Source organism: Oncorhynchus kisutch, linkage group LG1 (assembly GCF_002021735.2).
Source record: "Oncorhynchus kisutch isolate 150728-3 linkage group LG1, Okis_V2, whole genome shotgun sequence".
Classification (NCBI taxonomy): domain Eukaryota; kingdom Metazoa; phylum Chordata; class Actinopteri; order Salmoniformes; family Salmonidae; genus Oncorhynchus; species Oncorhynchus kisutch.
In genome coordinates, this window is record NC_034174.2 from 12,886,284 (window position 1) to 12,904,368 (window position 18,085).

At 40.7% G+C, this 18,085-nt stretch overlaps 1 protein-coding gene across 2 annotated transcripts; it reads left to right on the forward strand.

The window, feature by feature from the left end:
* The first annotated feature begins 69 nt into the window (after nt 1-69).
* On the forward strand, nt 70-17,518 carry igfn1.3 (immunoglobulin like and fibronectin type III domain containing 1, tandem duplicate 3). 2 transcript variants are annotated; one of them, XM_020494572.2, is made up of 24 exons: nt 70-825; nt 4,118-4,217; nt 4,639-4,761; nt 4,898-5,040; nt 5,442-5,541; nt 5,764-5,805; nt 5,890-5,935; nt 6,045-6,231; nt 6,623-6,736; nt 6,891-7,053; nt 7,262-7,534; nt 7,743-8,153; nt 8,315-8,439; nt 8,714-8,855; nt 9,050-9,343; nt 9,536-9,832; nt 9,951-10,130; nt 10,325-10,453; nt 10,646-10,954; nt 11,140-11,225; nt 11,790-11,982; nt 14,183-14,479; nt 15,734-16,060; nt 16,171-17,518. In XM_020494572.2, the coding sequence occupies exons 2-24, from the start codon at nt 4,166-4,168 to the stop codon at nt 16,173-16,175; spliced, it is 4,038 nt and encodes a 1,345-aa protein (XP_020350161.1). In that variant the 5' UTR covers nt 70-825; nt 4,118-4,165; the 3' UTR covers nt 16,176-17,518. The 2 variants fall into 2 exon arrangements, with proteins under 2 accessions (XP_020350161.1, XP_020350169.1); XM_020494580.2 differs by having other exon boundaries at nt 4,121-4,217.
* The last annotated feature ends 567 nt before the right edge of the window (nt 17,519-18,085 follow it).

Here is an 18,085-nt window from a genome sequence, read left to right on the forward strand (position 1 = left end):
GTGACTATTTGTTTTGTGGAGTTAGTCAGCAACGTAGCATTTTGATGGCTTTGAAATGTGTGGGACTCATTTATACCTACTGAATAGTACAGTATTACTTTTATAGAGCACTCAAAACCCAACTTTAATGCTATAAAATGTTGACAGGATAAAGCTCCCTTTTTCCACATTGACAATATCATTCTCTGGTTTAAATATCCTGCTCATAGAAGACAGTATTTTAAGTAGATTTTGATTAGTCATGTCCAATAGCAACCAACTCCAATAGAGTAAAACTACATGCTCAAATAAATCAAACATTGCTAATTTGCAACCAGATTAAAGATAAATCGGTCATCATAACATGCATACTATTTCCTGTAGCATGCAGTCCAACATCCATAGTCATCTTAAGTAGCACACTAACCAGTCGAGGTCCATCAACAGAAGTGGAAACGGACCTTTAAAATGCAGGATGTAGAGATGCCAGGACAGTGTTCAATGTTTGCTGCTGTGGAAGTTAATCTCATTATGACACTTCTATAACCTCTTTTTAAAAGCATACTCTATAATAACGAGCCCGGTCCAATGTCTAGCGGGTATCTTCGTTTTGAGGGAGGAGTCAGCTATCCCTCCACTCTTGGTACATCCTTTTTCCGGACCTGCAGCACTTGGGCCAAATAATGTATATGTCAGTAAGCCTATCCCCAGCAGTCACGGTGGAAGGACACGGCCAAGGCTTGCACTGAGCATCTCAAAAAGGGTTTATTGCCTCTCAAAACGAAGACACCATACTCAAGTATAAGAAGGACTGTGGGTAGAAGGAGCAGAGAGGAGAGAGAACAAGTAAGTCCATTCCCTGGGCACAGGGCGAGGGGCTAAATGTCAACATGTGGGCATGATAATAATTCAAGACATATTGATTTCATTATTGATAACATATGTTCTGTGTAACTATACTCAAATACACTATGTGTACTGTGGGTGTCTCTGCATGCAAATTGTAAATTGATCCTAAGCTTTTTAAAGGCTAATGGTATATGACGTCATTATGTCCTGTAAATAATTCATTAATGTAAGGTTGCTATGATGCAAGGTTGTACGAAGATGCAAGGAAGGGCATAAGTACATCTAATTGAATGCTGATGGAGAGGGAGGCACAGCATTCAATTCCCAAATAAAACATCCATTACTTAGTGATGAAAAACAAAGATCAAAATTCAATTAAACTTGAAAACACAATTTAAAGAAATATATATAACAGCGAAATGTATAGTTGCGAAATGTCCAATACTGATTGCATAGGAAAATGGCATCCATAAGCATGCAAATGGAATGTAATAAAAAAACGATATTGCTTACAAGTGTTAAAATGATCTGGAAGCAATTGGCAGATGATGATGGTCTATTTTCAGTAATACACAGCACTCAAGTAATGTAACTAAAAGCTGAGATGCATTTTGAGATGAAGATTAAATGAGCTTGAGATGAGCTTGAGCATTAGATGCCTTATGAGTTTAACTATGTAGTGGATGTGTGATCGGTGCTTAATGTTGATATTGTGATAACTAACCAAAATTGTGTGAATACTGATATGTTCCCAACATTTAACGGTTTGATACATCTTGTGACCGGTCTCCTCTCAAAAGATTGGGGCAACTAAGAGAGGCATCTTCTAACTGTCAAGATGATGCTGTGTAGACACAAACCCCCAATGGAACTGCCCAGGCAGTAAAAAGAGACTGATTGCCACTAGACGGAGCTCGGCGTCCTAGGACATAGACCTGCCACATACCCATCTTATTTATAAATCAATCCCACAGCACAGTTGCTAGGCAGGGCTATTTTTCATCCCATACAAATATGGAAGTACAGCACAGCGTAGACGATGACATTCAAACTTGCACGGCATCCTAATGGAAATCCACCTCCTGGCTTGATTACTTTACTTAGGTTGTCTCATTGACAATCCAAAAGCAAGCAAAAGTTGTTAATGGTATTCGTAAAATAAGTGCATTTGAACTGGGAACTGTACAGCTAGAGAAAGAAGAGTCATGGATTGTCTCCTAGCAACAATGAAAAAGTGAAGTGTAGCTTACGTGAAAAACATTTAATTCCTTGGAAAGTCTCGTAGCAAAAAGCAGAGGTGCCAGAGTAGTGAACAGGTGAAGAAGTCAGAATGAAGATGGTGAACAAGGAGAAGGTTCTTGCGTAGTAAAATGTTACCTGTGGATTTAGCCTGTAGCAATGGAACACTGACAGGCGAATATATAAAATATGTTTGTTCAAATAATATTTATACTAATTTCACATACGCAATAGCATTATATTTAGCATATATTCAAGCTCCAATGCCTTCTGTCAAAGTGGACAAGGACAAACCCAATACATATATTGGCTCATGACCTGATCCTTCTTCAGAATGACATTTTGCTTCTATTGACTTAAAATTGCATAAAAATTAAGTGGACATGAGTGAGGTAGTCTACAGCAGCCCGTTCCATTTTCAGCAAGTGACTTGCGTCACATGTTGGTCCATGATAGATAGTTTTATGAGCTATGTGACCTATTGCATGCAAAATGAAGCAGGTCACATGCCACAGCCTACTTTGGGCATGCTAAGTATTCTGTGATCACAGAAATTCTTTAATTTACTGTCCATCTTGAGTTACCACCTCTTGGAGCATATCATGATCCAACCACCTGCACTAGTACGTGCTAAAGTAAAAGTTGCGATATAAAAAAGAAATGTACACTGACTGCACTGTCAAGTGACTGCAGTGTCAAGTATTTTTATGAGAAAGTCAGATCGTTAAGATTTCTGTGCACAAATTATAAACTGTGCAAGTTGCTTCATACCAACAAATGTATGAAACATATTATTGTGTTTAAACAGAGAAAATATAGAGTACACAGTGTTGGTATGGGTATTAGTTAAGAGTGTCATTGGATCTTGAAATGTGAACGTATGCACTAGACAATGTAGAATGCCGGTATGACTGCACTCAAACCCCCAAAATAAAAACAATCCACTTGCAAGAGATTCTAAGGACTTTTTTTCAAGTGTCCTGCTTGTCCAAATGTTAAAGACAGCGACAAGAATGCTGTATCTTACAATCTGTCACACACTCTCCCTCCCATTCCCCCTTTTAATAGAGACCTCACCAAGAGCAAAGTTTACTCAAAATGTGTCAGCATCAGATTCCTAGGACAGAAATATTGCCTTAATCCAGCGGTAAATGGCACCCGGTGGAACCATCTGTGGAAGATAAATTGTGTGGGAGACAGATGGGGTTTCTTACTGTTACTAATAGCTGTCCAGTCCTGTGATCCCTACCATCCCACATGCTTAGCTCATATACTGAAGACATGTCCCGTTAGGAAGGTCTTCAGTTTATTTTTACCTTTATTTAACTAGGCAAGTCAGTTAAGAACAAATTCTTATTTTCAATGACGGCCTAGGAACAATGGGTTAACTGCCTGTTCAGGGGCAGAACGACAGATTTGTACCTTGTCAGCTCAGGATTTTAACTTGCAACCTTTCAGTTGCTAGTCCACCGCTCTAACCACTAGGCTACCCTGCCACTCCTTATCTCAGGGGACCACTGTGCATTCACAATGGTATTCATGCAATATGTATACAAAATCAACGCAGTTGATAGGTAGGTTAACCAGTTAGCCAACCATGGTACATTAGCCGGTTATGCTTATTGGTTAAATGGTTAATTTGTGTAATGTTATTTTAGCTTGCTGCTTCATATTTATTTAACCAAGCAAGTCAGTTAAGAACAAATTCTTATTGACAATGACAGCCTACCCCGTCCAAACCCTACCCTGGATAATGCTGGGTCAATTGTACGTCGCTCTATGGTCGCTCTCACTGGTTGTGATACAGCCTGGAATCAAACCATGGTCTGTAGTGACACCTCTAGCACTGAGATGCAGTGCCTTTAGAGCGCAGCACCACTCGGGAGCCCCCTGCATGTTGTATGTCATTCCAGGAGCACAGTAAGCTAGATGGTGTTTGTTAAGCGATTCAAAAATATCTTATTGGACATCCCTACCTGGTTCGCAACTTGTGCCAAACAAAAAACAGGATCTTGTTAACTTGATTTGAAATACATGTTCTCTATTTCAGTAGCAGAGAACCATCTGAAAATCTGGCAAAACTGCTATCCATAGCAAGATGAAATTCTTCAAGAAAACTAAAGACGAGGAGCCAACTGCTCCAGGGCAGGGTAAGTCCTATATTTTTTTTCTAAACTGATGTTTAATTTTTTATTTTTTTATTTAACTAGGCAAATCAATTTAGAACAAATTCGTATTTACAGTAACAGCCTACCAAGAGGCAAAAGGGACAGGGGCTGGGATAAAAAATGTATAATGTAGGACAAAACACACATCATGACAAGAGAGACACCACAAAACTACATGAAGAGAGACCGAAGACAACAACACAACATGGCAGCAGCACAAACATTACATGTTTTCTAAACATAATATACTTTTTTTAATCAAATCGTAACTAATCAATGTAAATGTTCATATAACAATGAATAAATCAAGTTTCTTTTCGGTTTCGGATTATTCCTGTAAGACTATTGTGATGTACTGTATATGTGTATGTTTAATCCTGCTCTTTGTCCTACATCCCTCTAGTGGCAATCAAAAAGAGATCCAGAGTCCCTGGGGTCATGATTACACAGTTTGTGGAGGAGCTTCCTGTGGGCATGACCACCCCTGATTTCACCCTCAAACCCATCGCTTTGACTATTCAGGAAGGTATGGTTCATATATCAAACCACAATGACAATGTGAGATTGTACTAAAGTCTTTAAATTGCAAATATTTTCTTGGTCCTTGCTTGAAATTATACTGAGTTGACATTAACTGTGTTTTATTGCATTATTTTATAAAGGGAAATGTGCTATTTTCAAAGCAATTGTGTCTGGTAATCCAACACCAAGTGTGCATTGGACAAGAAGTAATGGAGAAGTAACAGAACCAGAGAGATACAAAATTGTATCTGATCCAGCCACGCCTTTTGAGCACTACATAGAGGTGAGTCAACACACTAGTATTGGAGAGGAGCAACAATTTACAGTGACACCTTTTTGGTATTTCTAAACAACCTCAATGGATCTGAAACAACCTGATTTCCACCTTACGTAATAGCAACCAGAGGGTGAAAAAAAATGTTGGCTGCAATGAGGACTAAAAGAGAACCTCGACATCCACGTTAGCGAGCGATAAATCGCTGGCCAATGTTGACTGCAATTGAGATCAGCTGTGTTATTTTAGATAAGCTGGTTACAATTAGCCCAGCTCTTTTACAAACATACATTTTTTCACTGTGGCCGTTGTTTTTCTTCTTTGCCTTCGTCCCCAATCTGGGGTCACTTAACTGACGCTAACAAATTTTGTTCCAAATGGTAATACTCTTGCTTAATTTGTGTTCACAGATGCCAGAAGTATCTTCAGAACAAGCTGATACCTACAAATGCTTTGCCACCAATGAGTATGGAAAAGCTGTGGTCACCGCTAACCTCAATGTAATTGAAAGTGAGGACACAATTACTCCTGGGTTGATATACGGCGCTAAACCCGGTTACATCTCATAACTGAGTCTTGAACAAGAGAAACATCATGTTACGTTAAATACTGTAGATCCTTAACAAAACACTGGCAGACACATATCCTCAGGATCTAAGCCAGACAAACTATAATTGATCCGATTGATCTTAATGAACCAAATCATCTAATGAACCATCTCTTGCCTTTCAGTGGGATATAAGAAGGGCAAGGCTATGAAAGATGCACGAGCAGGTCAGTCACTGAAGTTCAATCACAAAACAAGGTTTTAGTGACATTAACTGTACAAAATAACGTAAAAGTTCAATCTCAATTTAGCTGCTGTGAAGCCACCTGAAGATTTCAAAAACCTCCTAACAAAAGCGTAAGACAATACTAGAAAAACAACCAATCATAGCTAGGTTCTAGATCCTAATTCTACCATAATAGTTTTGACGCGTGAATGAGATACAGTTGTATTCTTCTTGTTTAAGGGTTGTAGAATCAGACAAAGATGACAAAAAAGAGGGAGAAATCGATCCAAGGTTTTGGGATGTGTTGATGAGTGCCGACAAGAAAGACTATGAGAAAATCTGTGCTGAGTTTGGAGTCACTAACTTCCGCTGGATGCTGAAGACACTGAATGCGAAGAAGGTTGAGAGGGAGGAAGAACAAGCAAAGGTTTGCCTGAATCAGAGATAGTCAAAGATAATAAAAAATGCCTGTATATAATATAATAATAATAATAATAATATAATAATATAATAATAATAATATAATTTACAGTAGCAGATGCTCTTATCCAGATCGACTTACAGGAGCAATTAGGGTTAAGTGCCTTGCTCAATGGCACATCGACCGATTTTTCTCCTAGTCAGCTCGGGGATTCAAATCAGCAACCTTTCGGTTACTGGCCCAAACTCTTAACGGTTAGGCTACCTGCCGCCCAGCATTTACTAGTATGTGAAAGTGAGGTGTTTATTCCTCTTACATACACTGTTGTATTCCAAAATGAACAGTAACTGAATATCCCCAAAATCAATACCAGTGAATGTGTTTTTTGCTCCTACAGTATGTTGAAAAGCTCAGCAATCTGAAACACATTGAAGTAAAACCTGGTGGAGGTGCAGAGTTTGAATTTGAGATGTCGCTTAAAGACCCCAACGTCAAAATCTTCCTGTTCAAGGTGAGAATGGTGTGAAATACACACTGTTATATGCATTGTAACAACAACCAAGCGGAACATGTTTGATTTTATTTTAGAATGACTAATAGGTGTCTTTACATTAAATGTGTTTTTTGTATGCATTAATTAAGACTGACAATGTGTTTTTATACAGAATGGAGTAATGGTTCCGTTCAGTGTCGAAACAGAAGAGAAGCATTTTCTGAAGAAAACGGGAAGAAAATTTACATTTGGCATTAAGGATCTTGCTGGAGATGATGAAGGATTGTACCAAGTGATGGTGGAGGGGGTACTTATCTTCTCAACTGACTTCAAAGGTGGGATGACTTCAATTTATTCTCTGTTTAATCATTTCCCCCTCATTTCATATAGGCTAACAATTCCTAAGACCAACAAAATTCCCCCAGGTTAGCCGGTATGCAAAGATCAATGTCTATTCAATATCCACCAAAACAAAAAAGGAACATGTCATTTTGTCATTTTGTTCCAGATAAAGTATTTCTTCCAAATGTGTATTTTATTCAGTTCCAATGGTGGATTTCCTGGTCAAAATTAAGGAAGTGAAGGCCACGGAGAGAGAGGATGCCGTGTTTGAATGTGTCCTGTCATCACCCATGTCAAAGATTCAATGGACGGGGAGGAATCAACCGTGTGAACAAGGGGAGAAGTTTGACATTGAAGTGTCAGAGGACATGCTCATTCATAGCTTGGTTGTGAAGGACTGTGCGAAACTGGATGGTGGTATCTATTCAGTATGTGCAGGGATCAAGTCTTGCAATGCCTTTCTTGTTGTGGAGGGTAAGGAGATGACGTTTCAAACACAAAAAGTGTTGCTAAGTCATGTGACTCTTGTGTAAGGGCATATAATGTCAAATATATGCCACTTGTTAAGTAAATTCATCAATATTAATCAAACATTATCCATATCAGACAGTACAAATGCAAAACATTGACCATCTTTACTAACCTATAACTCTACCTATGTTCTTATTTGCCCACACTCCAGTTGATAACGATCCAGCCACCAAGGGGAAAAAGAAAGTCCGCAAAACAACTCGAGCTGGTGGGGGAGATGTAGACTTGGCTAAAATAGCTGCAGATCAGAAAGCAAAGCTGGACAAAGAGAGAGATGAGAGAATGGAGTTGGCGAAGCAGATTAAGGCAGACATGGACGCTAAGGCAGCAGGAGTGCCCAAGCCGGAGAACAAGGACAAGAAGGAAGAGCCTGAGCCTGTGGAAGAGATGAAGGAAGAGCTTGGAGACGAAGAGATACCAGTTGAAAAGAAGAAGAAAGAGCCTGGAGACGAAGAGATACCAGTTGAGGAGAAGAAGAAAGAGCCTGGAGACGAAGAGATACCAGTTGAAAAGAAGAAGAAAAGAGTGAGAACAGGTCCACTGATCCCAGACACCATCATAGGTAAGAGGTTGCAAGGTGTTCAATGAAAACACGTCCACTGATCCCAGACACCATCCCAGGAAAGAGGTTTCACGGTGTTCAATTATTTGTAATGTCCAGGCATCACATTCCCACTACATCATCTTCCTAACCAATTGACTACGACTTGATGTATCCTCTAGACCCAGGAGTGCACTTTACCAGTGGATTGTCAGACATCAGTGTTAATATGGGCAACAGAGGTGAACTGGAGTGTAAACTGAGCAGTGAAAACTGTGAAGGAATCTGGTACAAAGATGGAGAAGAGGTGAGTTAGAAAACCGGAAGTAACTATAAACATCAGTCCTCAGATTTGATTTGGAAATCATAAATGCAATACTCTTCAAAAATTGAATCTCAAATCCAACTTGTTTTTGCCGTCTTGTTTAGTCAACTACTACAGCAGGTACGTTCTGTTCAGTATGAAACTGCGAAATACAGAAATATTGCAGAGACTAAATGCAGGAAAAGTAATAATTGAGCTGCAACAGCGCATGCAGTTCTTTACAGGTCTAAACAGTACTTTGTTTGTTTCCTTCCAGATAGAAGCATCAGATGATATTGAGATGAAACATGATGGGGCCTTTCACAGGCTTATACTGAAGAACTGCAAGGAGGAAGATTCTGGCAAATACCGATTTGAAGCTGATGGACGTAAAACAGAATCCATGCTCATTGTAGAGGGTAAATGAATCCATCCATCTTTTTAAGTAATGAATGGAAACATTGAGGCAGTTGAACTGAAGTTCAATATCAGTATTGAGCGAAAGCAGCATTCTCTGAAGATGGACATGCAATACCAAGTCAACTAAGATATATTGTAGCTACTATATGTTCTGTATTTGTGCTATTAAATGTATGTGACATGTGTGTTCCAGATCCACCCAGAGTAAACCCAGATGACCTGGCTGATTTCTCAAAGCCCGTCATAATAAAGGCTGGCCAAAGCGCTACCTTCAAGCTGTCTATTATGGGTCGTGACCCAATGAAGATCTATTGGTACAACGAAGGTGAGGAGTTGGTGGAGGACAAACACATCAACATTGAGAAGTCGCTCACACACAGTCGCCTTCTCCTCAGCAAGTGCCAGCGGAAAGCCACAGGAGAAATCAAGATCAAGATAAAAAATGAATGTGGAACCATTGAGGGCATATCCAGGTTGATTGTGCTGGGTCAGTGGGATGATTTTAATCTATTTGCAATGTTGCTATGACAATCCTTTGAGCTTGCCTGAATGAAACATCAGGGTGTCTCCACATTTGACACAATATTGGCAATACAGCTTCTAGCTTCATGCACAACATTATCTAGGATAACATAAGGCTAACTGGAGTATTATTATGCTCCCCTATATCTATTCACAGACAGACCAAGCCCTGCCCTAGGACCTGTGGAGATCATTGAAGCTTCTTCGGCTGTACTTGACTTTAAATGGAGGCCTCCCAAAGACAATGGTGGCTCTCCTGTGATCAACTACATCCTGGAACGACAGCAGCTGGGCCGTAACTCCTGGATGAAGCTGGGTCAGATCCCTGGAGAGCCCAAATACAGGGACACCGATGTAGACCATGGAAGGAAGTACTGCTACCATATCAGGGCTGTGACTGAGCAGGGCATAAGTGAAATGATGGAGACAGATGACATCCAGGCCGGTACAAGAGGTAATGCATAATATGTCACCAGAATGCAAAATTTAGCTGTTGAATTAGGGTTCTCTCTTTCTCCCAATGGAGGATGCAATCAGACCTCCAAAATGTACTTTTTTCCCTTGTTACCTAGCATATCCCGGACAACCTTCCTCACCCAAAGTGATCAGTGCCTTTGCAAACTGCATCAATCTGGAATGGGTTCCCCCTTCCAACACTGGAGGAACTAATATTCTAGGTTACCACCTGGAGAAACGCAAGAAGGGCAGCAATCTATGGGGTTCAATCAACAATGTGAAAGAGCCAATCAAAGGTGTGGCCATTTCAATACTTGGTTCATCATCCAAGTGTCTTTCCGTATTTGTTTTGTTCTAATTGCATTCCATACCAGTACACAACCTGATTTCTACATTGCTGTAAATACAACCATACTGTCAAAGTGCTGAAACAACAAAGAAATATTTTGATCCCTTCATCATCTATTTTTTGTCACACACATACTTTCAGGTCAAGGGATTGCAGTGAAAGACGTTATTGAGGGAATAGAGTATGAGTTCCGTGTTGCAGCTATCAACATATCTGGTGCTGGAGAGCCAAGTACCCCCTCTGAATTTGTTATTGCAAGAGACCCAAAGAGTAAGTAATCTGATCTGTTTCATTCTGAGATAGCGAGGACAAACTCTGAAAATCAGTCATCATTTGATAATACAACACGTCATTTGACTGGTAAATAAGGCATAACATTACAGTTCAAATATAAAGTCTGTTAATGAGCAGCTGTCGCAAACAGCATATTCTACTCACCCCTGAAATCATTTGTCCTTTCAGAGCCCCCCGGTCAAATCAATGACCTGAAGGTGACAGACTCCACCTACACCACCTTGTCCCTGGGTTGGACTAAACCCATAGAGGAGGAAGGGGTCCAAGATGAAGCCAAGGGATACTTTGTGGAGATCAGACCAGCAGCAAACCCAGAGTGGGACCGCTGTAACAATAACCCCATCATCATTACCTCCTATAACATTTTGGGTCTTAAGTCAATGGCCATGTACTGGGTGAGAGTGATTGCCACCAATGACGGGGGAGAAGGGGAGCCCAAAGGCTTGGACAACTACATCATTGCAATGCCCCCCCCAGGTGAGTGACACCAATTTGTCAACATTGTTTTTGTCAAGTTTGTGTTTACAGTATCATGATAGTAGTTCTAAGACTGAAACAGAACTAAAACCTGGAGTGATTATACACATATTATTATATTCACATTCTTATCTTATTTCAAGCTTTATACGTTTAAAAAAATATAATTTCCTCGTTTTTCATAGTGAGACCACATTTCACTGATCGCAAAATGAAGAGCTTCATGGTTGTGAGAGCCGGGAATTCTGCTCGAATCAACATCAACTTTGTGGTCAGCAAAATCTTGTGCATGTAAACAATGCCTTATTGGGTCTTACATCGGAATGACCAGTTTCTAAGGCAAATTACAGAACTCAGTCTGCTATTCCATGTAAGTGTGATACTCTGTGACCTAGAATGTGTTGCGATGGTGTAGAAATACAAAATCAGAGCAACAAATTCTGTAATGAAATGTGATGGATGTTAACAGAGATTCTTAAAAAAGTGGACTGCTCATTGTAGAAACATTCACTTATCCTTTTATTGCCGTGGGCTAAATCCCGGCCACAGAGTGATTCTTGGTAGTCTTAAACAAATCTACTTTGAAACAAAGGTATACGCCTCACACACATGATTATGTGTTAAAATAAAGATATACAGTATGCATTAAGTTTTAAGTTTGTATCCCAATATTACACTTTAAATACAGTATATCACAGAAGACTGAAATATTTGTCAGGTTTTTTGGAATATTCTATCCATGAGGCCAAGAATTTAGCTTTTGGTCATTGTCTACAGGAAAGGGCTACACTACCAAACAAACTCATCTGTCTATTTCTACGTTGTCTTTTGGTAGGCTTCTCCTATGCCAAACATAACGTGGCTAAAGGATGGGATGCCAGTATCAAAACTTGTAACCATTAGCAACTCCGATAATACATCCCAGCTCCTAATCTCCACATCTGAGCGTCCCGACACAGGAATCTACACCATCATCGTCAAGAACATGGTTGGTCAGGAGACCTTCAGTATCGAAATCAGAGTCACAGGTATAATCATACAAGCAAGACATTCCACTAAATATTGACAGTGAGTGGTAGAAAGTGAGTGTTACTGACAGTGAATGGTATTGACAGTGATGGTATTGACAGTGAGTGGTACTGACAGTGATGGTATTGACAGTGAGTGGTATTGACAGTGAGTGGTACTGACAGTGAGTGGTACTGACAGTGAATGGTATTGACAGTGAGTGTTACTGACAGTGAGTGGTATTGACAGTGAGTGGTATTGACAGTGATGGTATTGACAGTGTGTGTTACTGACAGTGCGTGTTACTGACAGTGAGTGTTACTGACAGTGAGTGTTACTGACAGTGAGTGTTGCTGACAGTGAGTGTTGCTGACAGTGAATGTTACTGACAGTGAGTGTTACTGACAGTGAGTGGTGTTGACAGTGAGTGGTGTTGACAGTGAGTGGTGTTGACAGTGAGCGGTGGAAAGTGAGTGTTACTGACAGTGAGTGTTACTGACAGTGAGTGTTACTGACAGTGAGTGGTGGAAAGTGAGTGTTACTGACAGTGAGTGTTACTGACAGTGAGTGTTACTGACAGTGAGTGATGGAAAGTGAGTATTACTGAGAGTGAGTGTTACTGACAGTGAGTGTTACTGACAGTGAGTGTTACTGACAGTGAGTGTTACTGACAGTGAGTAGTATTGACAGTGAGTGGTGTTGACAGTGGGTGGTGGAAAGTGAGTGTTACTGACAGTGAGTGTTACTGACAGTGAGTGGTGGAAAGTGAGTGTTACTGACAGTGAGTGTTACTGACAGTGAGTGTTACTGACAGTGAGTGGTAATGACAGTGAGTGTTACTGACAGTGAGTGGTAATGACAGTGAGTGGTAATGACAGTGAGTGGTGTTGACAGTGAGTGGTGGAAAGTGAGTGTTACTGACAGTGAGTGTTACTGACAGTGAGTGGTGGAAAGTGAGTGTTACTGACAGTGAGTGTTACTGACAGTGAGTGTTACTGACAGTGAGTGGTAATGACAGTGAGTGGTAATGACAGTGAGTGGTAATGACAGTGAGTGGTATTGACAGTGAGTGGTAATGACAGTGAGTGTTACTGACAGTGAGTGGTAATGACAGTGAGTGGTAACGACAGTGAGTGGTAATGACAGTGAGTGGTAATGACAGTGAGTGGTATTGACAGTGAGTGGTATTGACAGTCTGTGGTATTGACAGTCAGTGGTGTAACTCTGTAAAAGATCACTACTGTGTTTATTATCTGCCGTTTGTGGCATGAGGGGTTGTGAGGGAGGGGTGCTTTAAGATACTATTTGAAGAAGTAGGGTAACACATATTTTTGGAAGTTGGGCATTGACTCTGCTGTCCTAGCTTCAGGGGGAAGCTGGTTCAACCATTGGGGTGCCAGGACAGAGGAGAGCTTGGACTGGGCTAAGCAGGAGCTGCCCTAGGGCCAAAAGACCAGAGGTGTCAGGACGGAGTGCTCGGGTTGGGGTGTAGGGTTTGAGCATAGCGTGAAGTTAAGGAGGGGAATTTCCTCTTGCTGCTCCATAGGCAAGTACCATGGTCTTGTAGTGGATGCGAGCTTCGACTGGAAGCCAGTAGAGTGTGTGAAGGAGCGGGGTGACATGGGAGAAATTGGGAATGATGAACACCAAGCGGGCTGCAGCATTCTGGATAAGTTACAAGGGTTTGATGGCACAAGCAGGGAGCCTAGCCAACAGCAAGTTGCAGTAATCCAGATGGGAGAGGACAAGTGCCTGGATTAGGACATGCACCGCTTCCTGTGTGAGGTGCGGTCATACTCTACGGATGTTGTAGAGCATGAACCTGCAGGAACGAGTACTGCTTTTAAGTTTGCAGAGAACACCAAAGTTCTTTGCATTCGTGGAGGGGGACACCGTGGAGTCAACCATGATGGAGTGGGCAGTCCTTCCCTGTGAGGAAGAGAAGCTTGAGCTTGAGGTGGTGGGCCGACATGGAAGCTGAGATATCTGCAGAGATGGGTTTCGCCAACTGGGTGTCAGAAGGGGGGGAAGGAGAAAAGTAGTTGAATGTCATCAGCACAGCAATGATAGGAGAGACCACGTGAGGATATGACGTGCTGAAGAGTGGTGTGTTCTGTAGAGTCTACTTTACAATAACAAATAAATGTATTACACTGTATGTGTAATATTACATGTACTGTACATTCAAATGACGACCATGTCTCTTTTACCTGGTTCCAGATGATCCCAAGCCTCCCGGCCCAGCGGAGTTGGAACAGAATGTTCCTGGAACAGTGACTGTGACCTGGACTCCCTCCCCAGATGAGAGGAGGGACGACAGGCTGCACTACATAGTGTCCAGACGTGACTCCGTCAAGCGAATGTGGCAAACTGTAGCCGACCACCTCTTCAACAACAAGTTCACAGCCCTCAACATCATGGCTGGACGAGAGTACTACTTCCGTGTCTATGCCAAAAATGACATGGGTCTCTCTGAGCCTTCTGAGTCGCCAACCTGGGGAGTGACCAAGAAAAAAGGCACGTTAAGATTGTCATGTGTCATTGTTGATTATCCAGAGAGAGAATCATAAGTCACCCTCAAGAGGAAACCAAAACAGATGTTGTTGATTGGTAGTTACTTAAAACCTCACTAGGGTACGTGGGAACGCTAGCGTCCCACCTGTCGCCAAATTCAAAAACAGAAATACTCATTATAAAAATTCATAAAACGTACAAGTTTTATACACCGGTTTAAAGATTAACTTCTTGTTAATCCAAATACGGTGTCAGATTTCAAAAAGGCGTTATGGCGAAAGCATACCATGGGATTATCTGAGAACAGCGCCCAGCAGATAAATCATTACAAACAGTTACCAACCAAGTAGAGGAGTTACACAAGTCAGAAATAGAGTTAAAATTAATCACTTACCTTTTATGACCTTCATATGATTGCACTCACAAGACTCCCATTTACTCAATAAAAGTTAGTTTTGTTCAATAAAGTCCATTTTTATATCCAAAAAGCTCAGTTTTGTTCGCGCGTTTTGTTCAGTAATCCACAGGCTCAAATGCAGTCACAACAGGCGTCGTCAATATAAAAGGTAAACAAGAAAGGAGCACTCTTGGTCATGTGCATGAAAAATCTCTGGGACACTGTAGGGTCCACTCATTCAGAGTGGTATTACGCCCTCATTTTTCAGAATACAAGCCTGAAACAATTTCTAAAGACTATTGACATCGAGTGGAAGCCATAGGGAGTGCAATTTGAGTCCTAAGTCAATGGATACAGTAATGGTATTCAATAGAAAACTACAAACATAAAATAATCCCACATCCTGGATGGATCTTTCTCAGGTTTTCGCCTGCCAAATCAGTTATGTTATACTCACAGACATTATGTTAACAGTTTTGGAACCTTTAGAGTGTTTTCTGTCCAAATCTACCAATTATATGCATACCCTATCTTCTGGGCCTGAGTAGCAGGCAGTTTACTTTGGGCACACTTTTCATCCGGAGGTAAAAATAGTGCCCCCTACCCTAGTGAAGTTAACACGTTTGTCATTTAAAGGGGAGAAGATACAGCACACTGTGGTCTGTGACACTGTTCTGAAAAAGGTCTCAGACCAAAACCTTGTGGTCGCAGAAGTATGATACCGTAATTTGAACAACATTTCAATGAGTTTCAACAGTTTCACATTTCTCATGAATAGGCCTAAACAGAACTAAATGAAGTCATAAAAGCAATTTGAACCACTAACTGAGACTTTCCCATATTATTTGTGTTTCATCCAGATAAGTTCTCAATGGCTTTCAGCTCATTCAAGAGCCTCAACTTTGAGTCAGCGCCATCATTCTTAGTTCCACTGAAAATGCACAGCACCCCTGAGAGCTACGAGTGCTACATGAGCTGTGCTGTCAGAGGGGACCCAACACCTCATGTCACATGGTACCGCAACAATATCAGCCTCAACACCAACACCAACTATCTTATCACCAACACCTGTGGGGTCTGCTCCATGCTTATACTGAGGGTTGGAACCAAGGACACTGGAGAGTACAAAGTCATCGCAGACAATGCCTTGGGCAGGGCAGAGTGCTCCACCAAACTCACAGTCAACGGTATAAAAAAAAAATGAAAGTCTTACTGTGCTACATTGAAATATAGCATGTTAACATGATGTTTAAAACAATGTTGTTAAACTATAATCTGTCTTTTCATTATCTTTCAGAGTGAAGTGGTTCCACAGTCCTCCAGTTCTGCTTCGCAAAGACTGTCAGATTGCCCAGAGCAACCAGAAACACTGCAGAGAGCTGAAATGGATGTGTGTTGATTATATCCTTAGAGAGTAGGCATGTTCTTTAGTCATCTGGTAAAAGAAGAATATCAATAGTGGTTTGAGATACAGTAGTGTGTGTTGAAAGAGATTATGTAATGACTTATTCATACTGTAAATAGGCCTGCAATGAGTTTTTCCAACTTTTGTTTGACAGAAACTTGACAATCCAATCCCAGATGTGTTCTCTTGTTGACTCTCAAAACTTAAGAGAGACAGAGGCAACAGAAAAGATACCCATAATTTAAGAAGGATGCAATTTGAAATCAATATTCCATAGGCCACTCACATTGTGTCCATTGCCTAGGCTGTCCACTGTGAACCCCCGCCCCCCCCTCCATAAAATCGTCCATGGGTGTACACACCCTGGTAATGTTTTGCCAACTGTTACACGGCTTCACATACCTCTTTTACTGCTAGCATGCAGTCGTGTTCTTTCGGGGGATATTGAGAGTTTATAATGGAAGGTAATAAATTAGAAGAATTCATAGGCATGACTGAGTTTGACCTTATGTACATTTGGTACTGGGCTGGTTTAAAGTTTCAGGAAGTGTAAACTTTCTACATGACAATGCATGGTTCTGTAGTGATTAAGTGGACAATAATAATTTTATAGCATAACAATGTAACAGGCTTTGACATTTACAAGCATACAAACTGGTGGACAAGAATAAGTTCACTGTATTTACACTGTATTTTACAGTTGTTTTAAATACAGTAAATACAGTAATACAGTAATACACCATTATTAAAAGTTAAGGTGATTCCTGGAAATGTAAGTCAAATTCCTAATAGTGAAAGCAAGTTTTCCTAACTGTCGGCTATTTGAGATTCAGTGTACTGTCAATCTGATTTTGAACCTAATAAATTAAAATATTTTTGCCTGCATTTAAGTAAGTAGCAACAACTGGTTATAGGCTTCCTCCCTTTCCTTTATGTGTTTGGTAAAAATATGTAAACAACTGGATGGAAAAAGCAATGGACAGGAAATGTGGGGTGTGAGTTGATGCATAATTGTTTTGTGAAGGAATACTTATTAGCCCTTGACCCTGTGTGGCCCCTGAAGTAAATGCCTTCTGGAATGTCAACCTTCTCAGCTCAGCTTCCCATGCCTGTGTCCGGTCAACCTTCCTGTGTCAAACACCAACTTTTATTTTGTCCACAACACACAGTCAATCGTGCTTGGACCCAGCTTAACTGTGTCATTGCTAAGAATACAATAAAGACACAAGAATGACTCCTAGTGGTTTTAAGTTCCAACCAGTTCCTGTGTCCTTTGTTCTATTCCAACCAGTTCTTGTGGTCTAAGTTTCAATCCAGTTCCTGTGTTCTAAGTTCAAATCATGCATACACATATTTAGCAGATGTTAAGCATTCTTGTGTTTCTAGCTCGAAAAGTGTGGTAGTATCTAACAATTCATAACAATACACACAAATCTAAAAGTAAAATAATGTAATTAAGAAAAAATATAAATATTAGGACGAGCAATGTCGTAGTGGCATTGACTAGAATACACTAGAATACAATATATACATATTAAATTAGTATTACAGCATGTAAACATTAAAGTGACCAGTGTTCCATTATTAAATTGACCAGTGATTCCATGAATATGAACATAGTGCAGCAGCCTCTAAGGTGCAGGGTTGAATAACCGGGTTGTAGCTGGCTAGTGACAGTGACTAAGTTCAGAGCAGGGTACTTGGTGGAGGCCGGGCTAGTGATGGCTATTTAAAAGTCTGATGGCCTTGAGATAGAATGGCTATTTAAAAGTCTTGTGGCCTTGAGATAGAAGCTGGTTTTCAGTCT

Bases quoted from the DNA above. Each gene is read 5' to 3' on its own strand.
- igfn1.3 (XM_020494572.2), top strand. From the start codon at position 4,166: ATGAAATTCTTCAAGAAAACTAAAGACGAGGAGCCAACTGCTCCAGGG. The intron at 4,218-4,638 runs GTAAGTCCTATA...ACATCCCTCTAG, and splicing joins GCCAACTGCTCCAGGGCAGG to TGGCAATCAAAAAGAGATCC. The intron at 9,833-9,950 runs GTAATGCATAAT...CTTGTTACCTAG, and splicing joins CATCCAGGCCGGTACAAGAG to CATATCCCGGACAACCTTCC.